This window comes from Brassica napus, chromosome A4, assembly GCF_020379485.1.
Source record: "Brassica napus cultivar Da-Ae chromosome A4, Da-Ae, whole genome shotgun sequence".
NCBI classification, from domain to species: Eukaryota; Viridiplantae; Streptophyta; class Magnoliopsida; order Brassicales; family Brassicaceae; genus Brassica; species Brassica napus.
Window position 1 is genome coordinate 15,717,556 of NC_063437.1, and position 21,743 is coordinate 15,739,298.

At 39.1% G+C, this 21,743-nt stretch overlaps 1 protein-coding gene across 1 annotated transcript; it reads right to left on the reverse strand.

Annotated features, from left to right (window-relative positions):
* Window positions 1-743: 743 nt before the first annotated feature.
* Window positions 744-21,172, reverse strand: LOC106448732 (glutamate receptor 2.7). Its single transcript, XM_048777834.1, has 5 exons — window positions 20,804-21,172; window positions 2,560-3,854; window positions 2,103-2,412; window positions 1,584-1,990; window positions 744-1,486 (listed from the first exon to the last, which is right to left on the reverse strand). Exons 1-5 carry the CDS (start codon window positions 21,072-21,074, stop codon window positions 929-931), a joined length of 2,841 nt encoding a protein of 946 aa, XP_048633791.1. The 5' UTR covers window positions 21,075-21,172; the 3' UTR covers window positions 744-928.
* Window positions 21,173-21,743: the final 571 nt, after the last annotated feature.

Consider the following 21,743-nt stretch of genomic DNA (forward strand, 5'->3'; position numbering starts at 1 on the left):
GATCTTCACTTAATCATACTAACCCATGAATCCAAAAGAGTAATTACTCAATAGTTACACTTAAACCCATGATATATATAAGCATAATCAAGATTGAAGATGAGATAATCACAATAAAGGAAATACTAAATTGCATAAACTCCAAAGATCCCAAAGTTTTTTGTGTTATACAATAGATAAAAGGATGTTCTTTCTCAACAAAGAGAAGTTCTATTTATACTAGGAGGCTAAAAACTCGAAATCTTCTTAGGTTAAGTGAACGTAGCGGCCTTTGTTGAGCCAGCTAGGGTGGCCGCTAAGTGCAGAGGGGGCGTAGCGGCCTTTGTTGTGGCAGCTAGGGTGGCCGCTAAGTGCAGAGGGGGCGTAGCGGCCTTTGTTGTGGCAGCTAGGGTGGCCGCTAGGTGCAGAGGGGCGTAGCGGCCCTTGTTATGGCCGCTAGATCAGGCTGTTGTGCCTCGGATTTTCATGGAATTAAATGGAGTTTTCCTTGGATTGATTTGGAGTTTCTCCAGCGACCTATGCAGTGCCCGCTAGAGATGGCCGTCACGGATAGGTGAATTTATCTGCCTTTGTTGAGGCCGCTAGACGTGGCCGCTACGAGCTCCTCCGACTCTTGATTCTTCATTTTACTCACTTCATCTCTCCAAATGCTCCATTTTGCATAAGTACCTGCCCCAAAGGTTCCACAATGCAAATGCAAAGATACCAAACACACCTAAATGCAAGCTAAATGGATGAATACATGAGAAATAACAAAGATAAAACTATGCAAAATCACAATACATCAGCACTGTGCATTTGTGTCTTCTTGGTTCCGTATCTAAGTAAAGCTTTTTATATATACGTTGAAAATAGTATGTTTCTAAATGTGTTGAATCGCCAGTTCAAACCTTCTTCCTGAATCTCTTGCTTCAACAAACTTTCTTTCTCATTCTACTTCCCGTAAAGTATTAGCTTCCTCATCTTCATCTTGTTCTAGTTGTGGAGTGGAAAATTCTTCACTCGGAACGGGAGACACTCTTCTTAGCTCAAACTCCATGTTCTCTGACGGATTTTGTGGCCATGGTATGTTCTGCATTGTGGAAGATCTTGGGGTGCATTGAGTACTAGGTGAACTCACATTATGAACCGCACTATCCTTGAACATGTGGGATTTTATGTCTTTTTCGTCAAAGCTTCTAACCAAAATCGTTAGCTTTCTCCAGAAAGAAATTTCGGAGTCCTCATACAGCGTGTGCCTATGTTCATAAAAGAAAAAAGCCACAAAGACGAGAAGAGCCAAGAGCGAAGTAACACCTACTATTAGAAATAGACCCCAAAAGCTACTGACGCTAAGCCGGTTGTGTGAAGGAATGAAGGTTGGATCAGAACAATTACTCTTTTTGGAGAACCATTTATTCTCGATTTGTTGCATTTCATCGTTTTCAATCACTTCCAAGATAGCCCTAGAGACATCATCCGTCAATGGTGAATTCTTGGGGAATACCTACACCGAGCATGAAATTAAATTATGCGAGCAATGAAAATACCTAAAGTGAAACTTATTGTGTAATTTTGCAAAAGGTAAAGTGAAAGGAACTTACAAAGCCAAAACCAGAACTCTTAAAAGAAGGTTCAACAATTGCATATTTGTTGCAATACTGAGAAATGATAAGTTTAAGGTAAGCCACCTCATCGAAAGCTGCTGCAATACCTCCTTTCGATGTCCCATTAATCAAAAGATTGTGGCATTCTTCAGCAGAATTATAAGGCTTGAGTTGATAACCTTGAAATCCTTTCTTTATCAAAAATTCAAGCACGAAAGAACCGTTTTGGTATCCTACAATCTCCTTGTTTTCTATAAGTTCATTCACAGTGGTGACTTCTGGTTTAAGCCGTTGTACTGTAAGGAAAGATGTGTGATTCGCTGTGTAACTCTGAGTCAGCACAAGCACCACAAAGCACCAGACGATCACCACAAACCTTGCTAAATTGCTCACTACCTTCTCACCTATATACACACAGCACACGCTTTAATATGTATCACGCAAACCTTGCTAAATTGCATGCAAGTCTATAAACTTTTAACGTTTATCATCAGTGAATGCTTTTAGTAAACTTACGGTGGGCAAAATTAATAGTGGAGAAGGAGAACCAGAAACTAGTGCCGATCTGGTGGTGAGGCGGTCCACGAAAGTCGGTGTTGACTCTGTGTTCTAAAATCCACACAATAAACCCAATGAATATGAAGAAGCAAGCGGTAGTGACCCATAGTCCTAAGCTCCATGGTAGGAGGAAAAACCATGTATTGTTCTCATTGTCCTTCATTGGTACCAACATAAATACACCAGACTCTGTGTATGGTAACGTGAAATCAACAGACACAAACCTATTTGCTCTGATGGTTATATCTCCCACAGCTGCGTCGAACATCTGTCTCATTTATTAATGATTTTTTTAGAAAACACACATCCAAAGATAGAGCTATGTAATCTTATTATAGAGATCATTTTTTTTTATATGGAAGTGGATGAACAAACAACATTTATATTTTGGATTTGTAAGAAAAAGAGAACTAACCCCATTATGGACTTGCTCTACCAGAGTGTCGTAGCTATGATTTGGCGTATCGAAAGTGACGTAGCGGTGGATGACTGAGTAAGGCAACCTTTTAAGAGCAGCTTCAAAGACTTCTATGGAGTAACCTGTTGGTATTGTTGCCTTCCTCGGATCAGCTTGCTTTACATCCACAAAGCCTAAAAATCCTCTCTTCAGTGGAACACCTACTTTAAATCTTTTCTTGCCGTCCGTTGGAATCTCCCATCCTCTCGGAATGACTGTCGACTTCCCGGGCCATATCACAGGACCCAACCTCTCACTTGTTGGATTTTCATTCACAAGTCCATTGCTTTGTGTCCAGGATCCGATAATCCTCTCTTCTTTTCCAATAAAATTGATGATATCAAAAGTTGATGGCTCGAGCTCCATGTTAACGAGTTTAAATTTTCCTGCTAAACCGTTGAAGTCTACATCCGACAGAGACTTTAGAAGACTTGGACCGTAGCGAGAGACCCCTAGTGTCCCCAAATCCGTCGTGTTATTTAAGAATGCGCTAATAAGGTTATCATACCGTAAGTTCTTTGTGTTCGTTTTCTCCACGGCCGTGGCCAATGCAGTTATCGAATCATACGCCCGTAACGCAAAAACATTTGGTTTTGCATTAGCCTGCCCAAATATTTTCTCCCATCTCAAGCTGAAGTTTCCAAGCTCTTTTGACTTGGGGATACGGCTTCTCAAACCCAACACCCCTTGCATATTCTCCAGGTTGCTACCGTGCTCGGTAGATCCAATCCAATTCGTCATTCCATCTGTAAATATCCATACATACCCTTCCCCCATCATCCCAATATCTCTAGCTTTCTGAATAACCCGAAACCCAAGATTTGGTGGCATGTGGGCAACAAACACCCTTGTCTGCATGGTCATGAGCTTGTAAAGCTGGTTTGTAATCTGATCATTGCTAGCCTCCAGTGAGATCACACTTCTAATTGTTACACAAGTATGCACATCTTGTAAAGCGTCAGCCAAGTATGGCATGATTCCTTCTCCGAATTCGTTGTCCACATAAATTGCGACAACACTTCTCCATTCAAAGGATTTGACAATGGCCGCAATGGCTCTGACCTGTAATAAGTCATTAAGAGTGGCTCGGACGAAGTAAGGGGTCTTGGTAGATGTCAAAAGAGGGCTTGTTGCCGAGAATGTGATGACAGGTACTTGAGATTTGTTGGCCAGTCTAATCATGAACTCGGCTTGCAGAGAGCTTCGTGGTCCGATGATGGCGCTCACTTTCTCGTTCTTGATTAGGTCCAAAGCTGCTTGCAACACAAGAAACACAGAAATGAAAATATTATGAGTAAGTTATCCATCATTAACTTTCTGAGTCTAGACATTGTTCTCAAACTAGGTTTCTTATGTGCTTTATCTTTTATCTTTGATCCATTTTAAATAGTTTTTGGTATCTGAGTTTCTTTGTATATTTACTTCATTTCATTCTTTAATTTTTCTTTGTTGAAAAGGATCAACATGTTAATAGAAAAAAAATCAAAACTATTTTGTGATTATGAGTAGAGTTTATCAATGTATAGATAAAGAGGTTAACAAGTTCAATTATGTTTTAGAAAAGAAGTTCAATAATAGGTATAAAGAGAGTAACTACAATGAAGTATGTGTATTTAGTTATATTTCATTCCATATTAAAAAAAAATCAAGAGTAGGCAAATGTGTGTGATTTGAAATTGGTCAATCGCTAAGCTATTAATTTTTTGTAGCTCAGTTGGTTATACTTCATTCAAAAAAAAAATTGGTCAATAGCTAAGCCATTTTAAACTTACACTAGATTTTGACCCGTGCTTACGAAGCGCGGATTATTTTATGACGAAAAATTTCACTAATAACTTAACAAATATTTTGTTAATTTGTAAGAATTTTGTGTATTTATAATATTTTTGAATTTAAATCAATGCTTTTGAATTCGACCCAAACCCGCGGTCTAACCGGTTAATCCGGTGATCCGACAATTCGATTTAGATTTGTAAAAATATTCATATTTAAAAAATCACTAAAATCTGAGACTAACCGATTGAACTGATGGATGACCAATATATAATTCAATTTGATTTAAATTGTTATACTTTCATAATTTTTCACCGTTTAATCCAAATTTTAAAGTTCCTTATTTTGTAATTTTATGAAATTATGACGTTTTTACAAAATTTTGATAGAGAAAAATGAAAGATATAAAATAATTAACAACTATAAATATGTCTTGATCATATTGCTCCTTTTTATATAGCTTAAGTATTTTTTTAATAATTGTTTTGTGTAATTTATCTTGTTAATAATTTATATTATAATCGGTTTAAATTTGTTGTTCACAATTAGTGTTAAGCATTTTTTTTAGATAACATATATATTTTGAACATTTTTCATAATCGTTTTTGTTATTATATTTATTGTACAATGTATAATGTTTTTATATATATATTATGTAATTGCTATTATTGAATTGTTATGTTACTTAAATCAATGATATAACCATTATTTAGTAATTATAAATAAAATAATATGTTAATTTAATTAATTTATTATTGATTGAAGTATTTTTCTAGTATTTAAACTTGTAAAAATAAGTTCTATTTATTTTCGTTGTTTTATTAATTATTTGATTTTTTAATTATATAATCTATCTAAACCATTTGAAAGAAAATTGTTAGAAATATTAAAAATATGAATTCTGATATTTTATATTGTTTGGACACAAGATTAATTATAATGTTGTTTGGAAACATGGATAGTAGTATAAAAAAATGAGTATATTGTTTGGAAACATTGATAGTAGTATAAAGAAAGTATTATTAGTGAATTTAATGTCGGTTTAACTATAAAGTAGGAAGATGCATTTATTTAAAAACTTACAAAATAAAAGTCAGGTCCAACGCAATGTTTCTGTTTTAATAATATAGATGATACTAAAAATAGACATTTACGTTTTTTAATGTATAATCGTTTGTCATCATTTAAATAGATTACATAAAATTTCAGAATTTTTATGGATTTATTATTGGTGGTCTACTGCAGGTTGGAACATAAATGCATCCAACATTCACTACCTCTACATTTGTATTCATAAAAATTCACATTTATCTATATTTTATAGTTTATATTACAACTAAAAGTTGATTCAGAATCATCTAAATATTTTTGTTCAGCTCCAATGCCAGATTGAAGCATTAAACAAACTATGCTCATGCATAACATGGGGCCATGATACTAGTATATAATATGTATCAAAGGAGAGTGAACTTTGGTTGGTTAGATGTAGAAGACGCGGATGCGGGTGTGATAATTTCCCGAAACTGGTGGTTTTAGTTTCAAGTATTATTATGCCACTCATATGATCAGTATAACGTTGAAATACTTATGATTAGTTGAATATTGAATGAAATAGCAGTTAAACAAAAAACTATTAGTATAATTTTATTCTACAATGATAAGCACGTCAAAAACTATATTATTATAGTACAATATTAAATATTTATCTCAGTATAGTTAGAAATTAAAATAATGTGTATAATACCAATTTATATATTTTTTAACTTTTAGTTTGTATGAATGTTCTAGTTTCAATTTAGAAAAAGTACTTTTTGTAGAAATTAATGTTTGATTCCAAAATAATAGGTTGTAGAATTGATAATCATTGTTCCACTTGCTTTCGGCTTGATCATAGCTTAAAAGACTGCTTAGAGGAAAAGGCGAGGAAGAGAGCTCTAAGCGGTTTGCAGGAGAAAGATTCTAGTAAACTTGTCTCTGTATCTTCAGTCAAAGAAACAAGCCACTTGGTCGGAAGAGTTCCAAGAGACAACGCCTCATTCCATTTCTCTGCTTCCCAGAGAGCAGACCAATTTGAACGGCGACCAGCCCGCAGCTTCAATGCGTCCCAGTCCCGACGTGAAAACAGACTCCAGCCTAGAGTCTGGCAGGAAAAGGAAGCTCACAGACGATCTAGTCAGGCGAGAGAACGATCCCATTATCCAGCAGCTAGATACAATGGATCACAAAGAGACAGAACATCTCACCATTCACGCCTTGACTCACAAGGCCGCAGCTTCTACAGAGAGGTCGCCAATCCACAAACCCCTGTAGACACTAATGAATCCAGTTCAACAAGAGCCCACCCTGGAATTTTAGAAAAGGGGATTCCCTTACAAGAAAAATTGCCTTCACTTCCGAAAGAAGCTCTGCAACTAGCAAGAGAGGAAGTGAGAGATGCGATGTTACAGTACACTAAAACTGCAGACCCGACGGAACGTGAAGCTCGCACTGAACGAATGCGACAAGCAGAAGAGCAGGGTGATATTGAAAAAACGGCTGCTCACATGGTCCAAGCGTCCCTAAATGAGAGTGCTGAAAGAATGATCACGGAGCCCTCTTCCCCAACTCCGGAGAGAGTCTCTGCGCTTCGGAGACTGGCGTTACCTGAGCAACAAGATCGTATCCCGGCCCCTTTGCGCCTGGGCCCCTCCCCACCAGGTCCTATAATTGCAGGGGTTGAAGGATCACCTACTGCTAATCGCATCCCAGCGACGCTTAGATTGGGGTCTCCCCCTGCTCTCCAGAATAGCGGGGACCTAAATGCCACCAAAGCCATTAGCAAAAGGAAGCCTGGCCGACCACCAGGGCGGAAGACCGTAACCGAAAAAACTCTGGCAACTTCTAAACCATTGGTAGCCTCTGGAAACAGAGTAAGGAAAGTGGCAGGAGCCAAACCTTCACCAGTGAGAAGATCAACAAAGACAATGAGAACCAAAGCTGGAGAAGGAACTTCCCGTGGGAAAAAACAAATTGGGGCCTCTGCAACCAGCTCAGAGAATAGACCCATTTGTAACATGATCCCAGCTAGCTCCAGGAGGCGGATGGATTTTCGGATCCCATCTGATCCCGCTCCTTAAAGATTATGAGCTGGAACTGTCAAGGGTTAGGGAATCCCAAGACAGTTCGTCGTCTCAAGGAAATCACCAAGACTTTCCAATCTGATATTTGCTTCCTTATTGAGACAAAAAATCCCAATGACGTCGTCCTTCGAAAGTGTAATCAGCTAGGATATGAAGAATCTCATCTGGTTCCCCCGACTGGCCATGGTGCTGGGGGTCTCGCCCTGCTGTGGAAACAAGAAATAAAACTCACTGTACTCAACTCAAAGGCTGATGTAATAGACACAAGTATTGAATATGAAGGAAAGTTATTCTATGCTACCTTCGTGTATGGCAGTACCGATAGGACTCAGAGAAACCTACTTTGGAATGATTTACTACTTTCCGCCGAGGCTAGAGATGCCCCATGGTTCCTAACCGGAGACCTCAATGATCTACTTGGAAGTGACGAAAAATTAGGAGGTCCTGATAGACCAGAAGGTTCCTTCTCCGACCTCAGAACCTTCTTCTCGGAGGGAGACCTCTATGACCTTCACCATTCAGGCGACCCCCTCTCTTGGAGAGGCCAAAGAGGAAATCATCTAGTGCGTTGCAGACTTGACAGGGCTGTTGCAAATAGTTCTTGGGCGGAAAACTACCCAACTGCCCGCTGCCAATACTTGGAATACGAGGGCTCCGATCACAAGCCGCTGGTCATCTGCCTAGACCTGTCAGCTCTAAAAAGAAAGGGACTCTTCCGATACGATCGGCGATTAAACTCTAATGAGGAGGCAAAGAAGGTGATCCTAGACACTTGGTTTAACTCTGCAAATTCTAACGTGGCTGAAAGGTTAGCTAGTACCCGAAGAGCTTTATCTGAGTGGAATAGACTCCAGCAGAAAAATAGCAAAATCCTAATAGAGGAGTCAAAATGAGAGCTAGAAGCAGCTCTCACCAGTCCCTATAACGACACTGTTCTAATCCGAGAGATCTCTGATAAGCTTAACAATGCTTACCTAGCGGAAGAAGCGTTCTGGAAACAGCGGAGTCGCTTGTTATGGTTAAGCCTCGGAGACCGAAATTCAGGCTTCTTCCACGCCACTACAAAAAACAGACGAAGAGTAAATGCTTTCATGGTCCTGGAGGATCAAGACGGTACCATGGTATATAAGGAAGAAGAGTAGTGAGGACAGTGTCGGATTACTTCACGAAGCTCTACACTTCCGTGCGGGTTGCGGGTGAAAGGAGCGAGACAGTGGCGTATGCTCTCACGCCAATGGTAACGCCTGAAGAAAATGAGATACTGATCTCCATCCCATCGGCTTTGGAAATAAAAGACGCCATCTTCGCTATAAACACTGAGAAAGCGCCGGGTCCGGATGGCTTCTCCTCTAGCTTCTACCATGCCCATTGGGTAGAGATTGGGCCAGCCTTGGTTGAGGAGAAATCCAGAGAACATTCAGGAAGGAAACCTCCCCGAGGTATCAATCACACGCATGTCCGCCTGATCCCGAAGATCACAACCCCTCAGCGTGTATCTGATTACAGACCTATAGCGCTATGCAACGTCTACTATAAGGTCTACTCCAAAATCCTCCAAAAGCGCTTACAGCCCTGCTCGTCAAAATCATATCTGAAACCAGGCGGCGGCTTTTGTACCGGGGCGAATAATAGGAGACAATGTCCTCATAACCCACGAAGTCCTTCACACTCTCAAGACATCTCAGGCTTGAAAATGTATGTTTCTAAAAATGTGTTGAATCGCCAGTTAAACCTTTCTTCCTGGAAATCTGCTTGCTGCGTTCAAGCATATACTTTCTTTCTCATCTGACTCCCGTTCACAGTATTAGCTTTCCTATTCTTTCTCATCTTGTTCTAGTTGTGGCGTGGAAAAATTCTTCACTCGGAACGGGAGACACTCTTCTTAGCTCAAACTCCATGTTTCTCTGACGGATTTTGTGGCCATGGTATGTTCTGCATTGTGGAAGATCTTGGGGTGCATTGAGTACTAGGTGAACTCACATTATGAACCGCACTATCCTGAACATGTGGGATTTTATGTCTTTTTCGTCAAAGCTTCTAACCAAATCGTAGCTTTCTCCAGAAAGAAATTTCGGAGTCCTCATACAGCGTGTGCCTATGTTCATAAAAGAAAAAAGCCACAAAGACGAGAAGAGCCAAGAGCGAAGTAACACCTACTATTAGAAATAGACCCCAAAAGCTACTGACGCTAAGCCGGTTGTGTGAAGGAATGAAGGTTGGATCATAACAATTACTCTTTTTGGGAACCATTTATTCTCGATTTGTTGCATTTCATCGTTTTCAATCACTTCCAAGATAGCCCTAGAGACATCATCCGTCAATGGTGAATTCTTGGGGAATACCTACACCGAGCATGAATTAAATTATGCGAGCAATGAAAATACCTAAAGTGAAACTTATTGTGTAATTTTGCAAAAGGTAAGTGAAAGGAACTTAAAAGCCAAAACCAGAACTCTTAAAAGAAGGTTCAACAATTGCATATTTGTTGCAATACTGAGAAATGATAATTTTTAAGGTAAGCCACCTCATCGAAAGCTGCTGCAATACCTCCTTTCGATGTCCCATTAATCAAAAGATTGTGGCATTCTTCAGCAGAATTATAAGGCTTGAGTTGATAACCTTGAAATCCTTTCTTTATCAAAAATTCAAGCACGAAAGAACCGTTTTGGTATCCTACAATCTCCTGTTTTCTATAAGTTCATTCACAGTGGTGACTTCTGGTTTAAGCCGTTGTACTGTAAGGAAAAGATGTGTGATTCGCTGGTAACTCTGAGTCAGCACAAGCACCACAAAGCAACAGACGATCACCACAAACCTTGCTAATTGCTCACTACCTTCTCACCTATATAACACACAGCACACGCTTTAATATGTATCACGCAAACCTTGCTAAATTGCATGCAAGTCTATAAACTTTTAACGTTTATCATCAGTGAATGCTTTAGTAAACTTACGGTGGGCAAACAAAATTAATAGTGGAGAAGGAGAACCAGAAACTAGTGCCGATTGGTGGTGTGAGGGGCGGCCACGAAAGTCGGTGTTGACTCTGTGTTCTAAAATCCACACAATAAACCAATGAATATGAAGAAGCAAGCGGTAGTGACCCATAGTCCTAAGCTCCATGGTAGGAGGAAAAACCATGTATTGTTCTCATTGTCCTTCATTGGTACCAACATTATACACCAGACTCTGTGTATGGTACGTGGAAATCAACAGAAAACCTATTTGCTCTGATGGTTATATCTCCCACAGCTGCGTCGAACATCTGTCTCATTTATAATGATTTTTTTAGAAAACACACATCCAAAGATAGAGCTATGTAATCTTATTAGTAGAGATCATTTTTTTTATGGAAGTGGATGAACAAACAACATTATATTTTGGATTTGTAAGAAAAAGAGAACTAACCCCATTATGGACTTGCTCTACCAGAGTGTCGTAGCTATGATTTGGCGTATCGAAAGTGACGTAGCGGGGTGACTGAGTAAGGCAACCTTTTAAGAGCAGCTTCAAAGACTTCTATGGAGAGTAACCTGTTGGTATGTTGCCTTCCTCGGATCAGCTTGCTTTACATCCACAAAGCCTAAAAATCCTCTCTTCAGTGGAACACCTACTTTAAATTTTCTTGCTCGTCCGTTGGAATCTCCCATCCTCTCGGAATGACTGTCGACTTCCCGGGCCATATCACAGACCCAACCTCTCACTTGTTGGATTTTCATTCACAAGTCCATTGCTTGTGTCCAGGATCCGATAATCCTCTCTTCTTTTCCAATAAAATTGATGATATCAAAGTTGATGGCTGAGCTCCATGTTAACGGTTTAAATTTTCCTGCTAAACCGTTGAAGTCTACATCCGACAGAGACTTTAGAAGACTTGGACCGCGTAGCGAGAGACCCCTAGGTCCCCAAATCCGTCGTGTTATTTAAGAATGCGCTAATAAGGTTATCATACCGTAAGTTCTTTGTGTTCGTTTTCTCCACGGCCGTGGCCCAATGCAGTTATCGAATCATACGCCCGTAACGCAAAAAAACATTGGTTTTGCATTAGCCTGCCCAAATATTTTCTCCCATCTAAGCTGAAGTTTCCAAGCTCTTTTGACTTGGGGATACGGCTCTCAAACCAACACCCCTTGCATATTCTCCAGGTTGCTACCGTGCTCGGTAGATCCAATCCAATTCGTCATTCCATCGTAAATATCCATACATACCCTTCCCCCATCATCCCAATATCTCTAGCTTCTGAATAACCCGAAACCCAAGATTTGGTGGCATGTGGGCAACAAACACCCTTGTCTGCATGTCATGAGCTTGTAAAGCTGGTTTTTGTAATCTGATCATTGCTAGCCTCCAGTGAGATCACACTTCTAATTGTTACACAAGTATGCACATCTTGTAAAGCGCGTCAGCCAAGTATGGCATGATTCCTTCTCCGAATTCGTTGTCCACTAAATTGCGACAACACTTCTCCATTCAAAGGATTTGACAATGGCCGCAATGGCTCTGACCTGTAATAAGTCATTAAGAGTGGGCTCGACGAAGTAAGGGGTCTTGGTAGATGTCAAAAGAGGGCTTGTTGCCGAGAATGTGATGACAGGTACTTGAGATTTGTTGGCCAGTCTAATCATGAACTCGGCTTGCAGAGAGCTTCGTGGTCGATGATGGGCTCACTTTCTCGTTCTTGATTAGGTCCAAAGCTGCTTGCAACACAAGAAACACAGAAATGAAAATATTATGAGTAAGTTTATCCATCATTACTTTCTGAGTCTAGACATTGTTCTCAAACTAGGTTTCTTATGTGCTTTATCTTTTATCTTTGATCCATTTTAAATAGTTTTTGGATCTGAGTTTCTTTGTATATTTACTTCATTTCATTCTTTAATTTTCTTTGTTGAAAAGGATCAACATGTTAATAGAAAAAAAATCAAAACTATTTGTGATTATGAGTAGAGTTTATCAATGTATAGATAAAGAGGTTAACAAGTTCAATTATGTTTTAGAAAAGAAGTTCAATAATAGGTATAAAGAGAGAAACTACAATGAAGTATGTGTATTTAGTTATATTCATTCCATATTAAAAAAAAAATCAAGAGTAGGCAAATGTGTGTGATTTGAAATTGGTCAATCGCTAAGCTATTAATTTTTGTAGCTCAGTGGTTACTTCATTCAAAAAAAAAATTGGTCAATAGCTAAGCCATTTTTAAACTTACACTAGATTTTGACCCGTGCTTACGAAGCGCGGATTATTTTATGACGAAAAATTTCACTAATAACTTAACAAATATTTTGTTAATTTGTAAGAATTTTGTTTGTAATTTATTATATTTTGAATTTAAATCAATGCTTTGTGAATCGACCAAACCCGCGGTCTAACCGTTAATCCGGTGATCCGACAATCGATTTAGATTTGTAAAATATTCATATTTAAAAAATCACTAAAATCTGAGACTAACCGATTGAACTGATGGATGACCAATATATAATTCAATTTGATTTAAATTGTTATACTTTCATAATTTTTCACCGTTTAATCCAAATTTTAAAGTTCCTTATTTTGTAATTTATGAATTATGACGTTTTTACAAAATTTTGGATAGATAGAGAAAAATGAAAGATATAAAATAATTAACAACTATAAAATGTCTTGATCATATTGCTCCTTTTATATAGCTTAAGTATTTTTTTAATAATTGTTTTGTGTAATTTATCTTGTTAATAATTTATATTATAATCGGTTTAAATTTGTGTTCACAATTAGTGTAAGCATTTTTGTTAGATAACATATATATTTGAACATTTTTCATAATCGTTTTTGTATTATATTTATTGTACAATGTATAAATTTTTATATATATTATGTAATTGCTATTATTGAATTGTTATGTTACTTAAATCAATGATATAACCATTATTTAGTAATTATAAATAAAAATAATATGTTAATTTAATTAATTTATTATTGATTGAAGTATTTTTCTAGTATTTAAACTTGTAAAAATAAGTTCTATTTCTTTTCGTTGTTTTTTATTAATTGATTTTTTTTTTTTAATTATATAATCTATCTAAACCATTTGAAAGAAAATTGTTAGAAATATTAAAAATATGAATTCTGATATTTTATATGTTTGGACACAAGATTAATTATAATGTTGTTTGGAAACATGGATAGTAGTATAAAAAAATGAGTATATTGTTTGGAAACATGATAGTAGTATAAAGAAAGTATTATTAGTGAATTAATGTCGGTTTAACTATAAAGTAGGAAGATGCATTTATTTAAAAACTTACAAAATAAAAGTCAGGTCCAACGCAATGTTTCTGTTTTAATAATATAGATGATACTAAAAATAGACATTTAGTTTTTAATGTATAATCGTTTGTCATCATTTAAATAGATTACTAAAATTTCAGAATTTTTATGGATTTATTATTGGTGGTCTACTGCAGGTTGGAACATAAATGCATCCAACATTCACTACCTCTACATTTGTATTCATAAAAATTCACATTTATCTATATTTATAGTTATATTACAACTAAAAGTTGATTCAGAATCATCTAAATATTTTGTTCAGCTCCAATGCCAGATTGAAGCATTAAACAAACTATGCTCATGCATAACATGGGGCCATGATACTAGTATATAATATGTATCAAAGGAGAGTGAACTTTGGTTGGTTAGATGTAGAAGACGCGGATGCGGGTGTGATAATTTCCCGAAACTGGTGGTTAGTTTCAAGTATTTTATGCCACTCATATGATCAGTATATAACGTGAAATACTTATGATTAGTTGAATATGAATGAAATAGCAGTTAAACAAAAAACTATTAGTATAATTTTATTCTACAATGATAAGCACGTCAAAAACTATATTATTATAGTACAATATTAAATATTTATCTCAGTATAGTTAGAAATTAAAATATGTGTATAATACCAATTTATATATTTTTTAACTTTTAGTTTGTATGAAGTTCTAGTTTCAATTAGTAGAAAAGTACTTTTTGTAGAAATTAATGTTTGATTCCAAAATAATAGGTTGTAGATTGATAATCATTGTTCCACTTGCTTTCGGCTTGATCATAGCTTAAAAGACTGCTTAGAGGAAACGGCGAGGAAGGCGAGAAGCAGCTCAGCGGTTTGCAGAGAGAAAGATTCTAGTAAACTTGTCTCTGTATCTTCAGTCAAAGAAACAAGCCACTTGGTCGGGAGAGTTCCAAGAGACAACGCCTCATTCCATTTCTCTGCTTCCCAGAGAGCAGACCAATTTGAACGGCGACCAGCCCGCAGCTCAATGCGTCCAGTCCCGACGTGAAAACAGACTCCAGCCTAGAGTCTGGCAGGAAAAGGAAGCTCACAGACGATCTAGTCAGGCGAGAGAACGATCCCATTATCCAGCAGCTAGATACAATGGATCACAAAGAGACAGAACATCTCACCATTCACGCCTTGACTCACAAGGCCGCAGCTTCTACAGAGAGGTCGCCAATCCACAAACCCCTGTAGACACTAATGAATCCAGTTCAACAAGAGCCCACCCTGGTTTAGAAAAGGGGATTCCTTACAAGAAAAATTGCCTTCACTTCCGAAAAGAGCTCTGCAACTAGCAAGAGAGGAAGTGAGAGATGCGATGTTACAGTACACTAAAACTGCAGACCCGACGGAACGTGAAGCTCGCACTGAACGAATGCGACAAGCAGAAGAGCAGGGTGATATTGAAAAAAACGGCTGCTCACATGGTCCAAGCGTCCCTAAATGAGAGTGCTGAAAGAATGATCACGGAGCCCTCTTCCCAACTCCGGAGAGAGTCTCTGCGCTTCGGAGACTGGCGTTACCTGAGCAACAAGATCGTATCCCGGCCCCTTTGCGCCTGGGCCCCTCCCCACCAGGTCCTATAATTGCAGGGGTTGAAGGATCACCTACTGCTAATCGCATCCAGCGACGCTTAGATTGGGGGTCTCCCCCTGCTCCAGAATAGCGGGGACCTAAATGCCACCAAAGCCATTAGCAAAAGGAAGCCTGGCCGACCACCAGGGCGGAAGACCGTAACCGAAAAAACTCTGGCAACTTCTAAACCATTGGTAGCCTCTGGAAACAGAGTAAGGAAAGTGGCAGGAGCCAAACCTTCACCAGTGAGAAGATCAACAAAGACAATGAGAACCAAAGCTGGAGAAGGAACTTCCCGTGGGAAAAAACAAATTGGGGCCTCTGCAACCAGCTCAGAGAATAGACCCATTTGTAACATGATCCCAGCTAGCTCCAGGAGGCGGATGGATTTTCGGATCCCATCTGATCCCGCTCCTTAAAGATTATGAGCTGGAACTGTCAAGGGTTAGGGAATCCCAAGACAGTTCGTCGTCTCAAGGAAATCACCAAGACTTTCCAATCTGATATTTGCTTCCTTATTGAGACCAAAAAATCCCAATGACGTCGTCCTTCGAAAGTGTAATCAGCTAGGATATGAAGAATCTCATCTGGTTCCCCCGACTGGCCATGGTGCTGGGGGTCTCGCCCTGCTGTGGAAACAAGAAATAAAACTCACTGTACTCAACTCAAAGGCTGATGTAATAGACACAAGTATTGAATATGAAGGAAAGTTATTCTATGCTACCTTCGTGTATGGCAGTACCGATAGGACTCAGAGAAACCTACTTTGGAATGATTTACTACTTTCCGCCGAGGCTAGAGATGCCCCATGGTTCCTAACCGGAGACCTCAATGATCTACTTGGAAGTGACGAAAAATTAGGAGGTCCTGATAGACCAGAAGGTTCCTTCTCCGACCTCAGAACCTTCTTCTCGGAGGGAGACCTCTATGACCTTCACCATTCAGGCGACCCCCTCTCTTGGAGAGGCCAAAGAGGAAATCATCTAGTGCGTTGCAGACTTGACAGGGCTGTTGCAAATAGTTCTTGGGCGGAAAACTACCCAACTGCCCGCTGCCAATACTTGGAATACGAGGGCTCCGATCACAAGCCGCTGGTCATCTGCCTAGACCTGTCAGCTCTAAAAAGAAAGGGACTCTTCCGATACGATCGGCGATTAAACTCTAATGAGGAGGCAAAGAAGGTGATCCTAGACACTTGGTTTAACTCTGCAAATTCTAACGTGGCTGAAAGGTTAGCTAGTACCCGAAGAGCTTTATCTGAGTGGAATAGACTCCAGCAGAAAAATAGCAAAATCCTAATAGAGGAGTCAAAATGAGAGCTAGAAGCAGCTCTCACCAGTCCCTATAACGACACTGTTCTAATCCGAGAGATCTCTGATAAGCTTAACAATGCTTACCTAGCGGAAGAAGCGTTCTGGAAACAGCGGAGTCGCTTGTTATGGTTAAGCCTCGGAGACCGAAATTCAGGCTTCTTCCACGCCACTACAAAAAACAGACGAAGAGTAAATGCTTTCATGGTCCTGGAGGATCAAGACGGTACCATGGTATATAAGGAAGAAGAGTAGTGAGGACAGTGTCGGATTACTTCACGAAGCTCTACACTTCCGTTGCGGGTGAAAGGAGCGAGACAGTGGCGTATGCTCTCACGCCAATGGTAACGCCTGAAGAAAATGAGATACTGATCTCCATCCCATCGGCTTTGGAAATAAAAGACGCCATCTTCGCTATAAACACTGAGAAAGCGCCGGGTCCGGATGGCTTCTCCTCTAGCTTCTACCATGCCCATTGGGTAGAGATTGGGCCAGCCTTGGTTGAGGAAATCCAGAGAACATTCAGGACAGGAAACCTCCCCCGAGGTATCAATCACACGCATGTCCGCCTGATCCCGAAGATCACAACCCCTCAGCGTGTATCTGATTACAGACCTATAGCGCTATGCAACGTCTACTATAAGGTCTACTCCAAAATCCTCCAAAAGCGCTTACAGCCCCTGCTCGTCAAAATCATATCTGAAAACCAGGCGGCTTTTGTACCGGGGCGAATAATAGGAGACAATGTCCTCATAACCCACGAAGTCCTTCACACTCTCAAGACATCTCAGGCTGAAAAAAGAATTGCAATGGCTGTCAAGACCGACATGAGTAAAGCCTTTGATCGTCTAGAATGGAACTTCATCGCGGCAGTGCTTGAGAGACTCGGATTTCACCAGCATTGGATTGGTTTAATCATGCAGTCATCAACGGTTCGCCTAGAGGGATGGTTTTACCGAGTAGAGGAATTCGCCAAGGCGATCCCCTCTCACCCTACATATTTATCCTATGTAGCGAAGTACTCTCGGGCCTTTGTAACAAAGCACAAGCCGAAGGCCGTATCCAGGGCATTAGGGTAGCACGGGGGTGTCCCCGGATCAATCATCTCCTGTTCGCCGACGACACAATGTTCTTCTTAAAAGTGAGCAGGGAAGCAACCACCGCTCTCCGGGATATCCTGCAGAGATATGAAGAAGCATCAGGGCAATCTATAAACACTGATAAGTCCTCAAATCACCTTCTCTCGTAGAACGCCTGCTGAGTTAAAGCGCATTGTTCATAGTGAACTGCAAATCCAAAAGGAAGGAGGTGTAAAATACCTCGGGCTTCCGGAGCACTTCGGTCGTCGAAAGCGAGATCTGTTCTCTTCTATAGTAGACCGTATAAAACAGAAAGCCAGTAGTTGGTCTAACGGGCATCTATCAGCGGCTGGAAAGATGGTGATGCTGCAGAGTGTCCTCTCTCCGATCCCTTCCTACTCTATGAATTGCTTCAAACTTCCCGTCTCTCTCTGTAAGCGCATTCAATCTGCCTTAACGCGCTTCTGGTGGGATGATAATACAGAGAAAAGGAAAATGGCTTGGCTGGCTTGGGATAAAATGACTCTACCGAAATGCAGTGGCGGGCTGGGTATTAGAGATGTGCAGGCCTTCAATGATGCTTATCTAGCTAAAATTAGTTGGAGACTAATTGAGAATCCTGATTGCCTCCTTGGTCGAATCTTGCTGGGCAAATACTGCCTGAATGAGAACCTATTGAACTGCTCAGCTCCAAAGGCGGCTTCTCATGGCTGGCAGAGCATTTTAACGGGAAGAGATCTACTGCTAAAAAACCTCGGGTGGGTTTTAGGAGATGGTGCCGATATCAATGTCTGGGATGACCCGTGGTTGAGGCTGGACTCACCGTGCAGACCTATGGGACCAGCTACGGAAGCCTCTGCCCACTGGAGGGTCTCAGACCTTCTTCACGCTGATACCGGTGAATGGAATAGAGAAAGGATCCAAGCAATCCTTCCCTTTGAAGAAGATCGAATTCTAGCTATCCAACCTAGTACTAAAGGAGCCCCTGATGTTCTGAAATGGCTAGGTACTCTCTCAGGTAACTACTCGGTAAAATCAGGCTACTTCACGGCCATGGAGGAAGTTACAGAGGCGATTCTGGAAGATGAAGCTGCTCCGGAATTCGATTGGAAGAAAACAGTCTGGAACTTAAAGATTGGCCCCAAAACCAAAATGTTTGTCTGGAAATGTTTGAGAGGCATCCTCCCAGTAGGAGAGAGACTGTTAGCCCAGCATATCAATATCGACCACAACTGTAAGAGATGTGGGAGCCTTGAATCTATCAATCATCTGATTTTCCACTGCCCTTATGCAAGAGAAGTCTGGAAACTTGCCCCTCTCGCCGGAAGCTTTGGAATTAGCGGATTGACAGATTTGAGAGCCGACTGGTCCGATTTGCATTCCCAGAAATGCCTTCCCCCAACGGGAATAATCTCCACTCCCCTTATTCCATGGATTATGTGGTCCCTGTGGAAAGCTCGCAACAAATTCGTCTTCGAGAATCATGCTGGGGCTCCAGCCGATACTCTATCACAAGCAATAGTGGCCGCAAGAGATTGGGAGCTGGCTCAAACACCGAAAGGAGAGAGACCACCAATTCCCCTGAAACCGCCATCACTCGAGACAGCCAATGTGGCGCGTTCTGATGCAGCTTGGTCATCCTCTTCGCAGCTCGCAGGCCTAGGATGAGTCGTGTTGAATCAAGACCATAAGACCTTGCATCAACGAGGCAGGAGGCTCATACCATCAGCTCTGATCGCGGAAGGCCTAGCCCTCAAGGAAGCGGTGACTGCTTGCATATCGCGAGACTTCAAGGTAGCTCGATTTGAATCAGACTCAAGCCAATTAATTCGTGCAATCAGAGAGAAGTCACCACCGCTGGAGCTATATGGGATTGTGGAAGACATCCTGATTCTCTCACAAGAGTTTGATTGTGTTGCTTTTGATTGGATTTCGAGAGAGAAAAATTGTGAAGCTGATTTGTTAGCAAAGAACGCCCTTTTGTTGTTGGATCAAGAGGTGGGTGTGGCTGAGTTATTGCCCCCACCAATCTAAATTTAATGAATGAATGGAAGTTGTGACAAAAAAAAAAAGCAATCGAGAAATAAATTATCAAGAAATCTTTAATTTTAATATTTTGTAAATATAAATTATGAAAATTAATTAGTGAATATTAATTAGATCATGAAACTTTAGGTTATATATATTTTTTTAAATTGTTTAAATTTACTTATTATATGTATTATGATTTTAAATTAATTTTGTCTATTTCAAAGAGATTTTTTTAATAACCATATGTAACCAAACACATTCAAGGAATTTTCTTATGATTTTAAAAATCTAGAATTTTATAAATGATAAAAAAAAAGCATTTTCAATAATTGTTACTAAACGCCAATAATCTAATCGCTACCATCCGTTACTTGGATGTTTTGGTAGGGGAAGAAGGACCATCTAACTCCAAACACTTGAAAGATAAAATGAAAATGGAGATATTAATTGTCCATCAACAATTTTCTTTAAATACAGACCGCAGGAGATAATATTTGTTCCGTTTTCTGAATAGTCAACAAAATGTTTCATCTCTCTTCCAAAGAAACAAGTTCATACAGATATTATCTTATCACATACGATTAAAATTAGAACAGTGTGAGTCCATGTGTGTAAGAAAAAGAAAACCTCCATTTTCTAGTTATTTCCATTCTACCAAAGAACTTTCTTTAATAAGTAACAAAATTAAATCGGCTATATTTTGCACCCACCAAGGAAACAAAGTTGGAGTTTGAAAACCTTTTTTGTTGAATATTCTTGTAGTTGGTTGTGAGAAGATAAAAAGGTTGAGAATAGCCGTTCATATATGGCTAAATACGTATAACATAAAGTTTGAAATTCATTTAAGAAATTGGTTTAATGAACTCTGGCCGTAAACCTGGCCTTAGTTTTTTTTTTTTTGGTAAAAAAACCTGGCCTTAGTTCGTAAGTAGGTGGTAGTACTAAGGTTTCATTCAACAGCAACAGCGGAGAAGCAAAACAAGAGAGACAGAAAAGAAACAAACCTGCAGCTGAAGCCTGAACAGCATCTTCCAAGGAATCTCTTACATGAATCGCAATTCTTGTGGTGTAATTTGAATGATTTTCGTAGAAATCAGACAACGACATATTAATGGAAGTGAGGCAGATCTTGGAAAAAGGAGTTTGGAGATCAAGAACTATTCCTATTTTGATTTCACTTGTTGGGCTTTTTCCTAAACCAACGTTCATCAACATAAAACCCCAAATGAACGGGACTCCCAAAAAGATATTATTAGCTTTTGTAGGGTTCATCATTTTCGTCCAAAGATTCTGGAACTTTATGTCACCCCTTAACTTTCCCTTCTTCTGTAGGATATATGTAGGACAGAAAACAAGTTTTATTCCAAGAATAATACATTAAAAGGTACGAAGATAAATATATATATATATATATATAATCATTTAAATATATTAAAATAAATAAATATTATAAATCAATAAATAAATAAATAGATTTTAAACCCAAACTGTATTTATTTTTAAAAACATAAAATGAGGATCTAGGCTTTAGTGTTTACTGTTTAAGGTTTAGATTAATTTAGTTTTTTCAATTTAATAAAGAGGAAATTTCTGAAATAGAATGAAAAAACCAGCTTTTTTTTGTTCCTCTAGTAAAAAAACATTTTTGTCGCCTTTTTGACAAAACTATCCTTAATACTTTTCAAACTTAATACAATAAATAGTTTTTGGAATAAAAAAAATTATAGAAAATAGAAAAAAATTGATGAGATATCCGTGATATTTTCTTGGATTGTAAAACTTGTTAAATTGAAAACTTTCATTATGTTCTACAGAAAGAAATTTCATCTTCTACGAAAAATGGCATGGTAGAAATTGAATTCCACATTAAATAATTTATTCTACTTTCTCTCGAACCAATAATCTACTTTTAAATAAAATTCTAAATATGAGTAATGCGATGTC

Coding starts and splice junctions, on each gene's coding strand:
- LOC106448732 (XM_048777834.1), bottom strand. CDS start 21,074: ATGATGAACCCTACAAAAGCTAATAATATCTTTTTGGGAGTCCCGTTC. Junction 3,855..20,803: donor TGTTCAGGCTTCAGCTGCAG/GTTTGTTTCTTT, acceptor TGTTGCAAGCAG/CTTTGGACCTAATCAAGAAC. Junction 1,487..1,583: donor AGAGTTCTGGTTTTGGCTTT/GTAAGTTCCTTT, acceptor TGCTCGGTGTAG/GTATTCCCCAAGAATTCACC.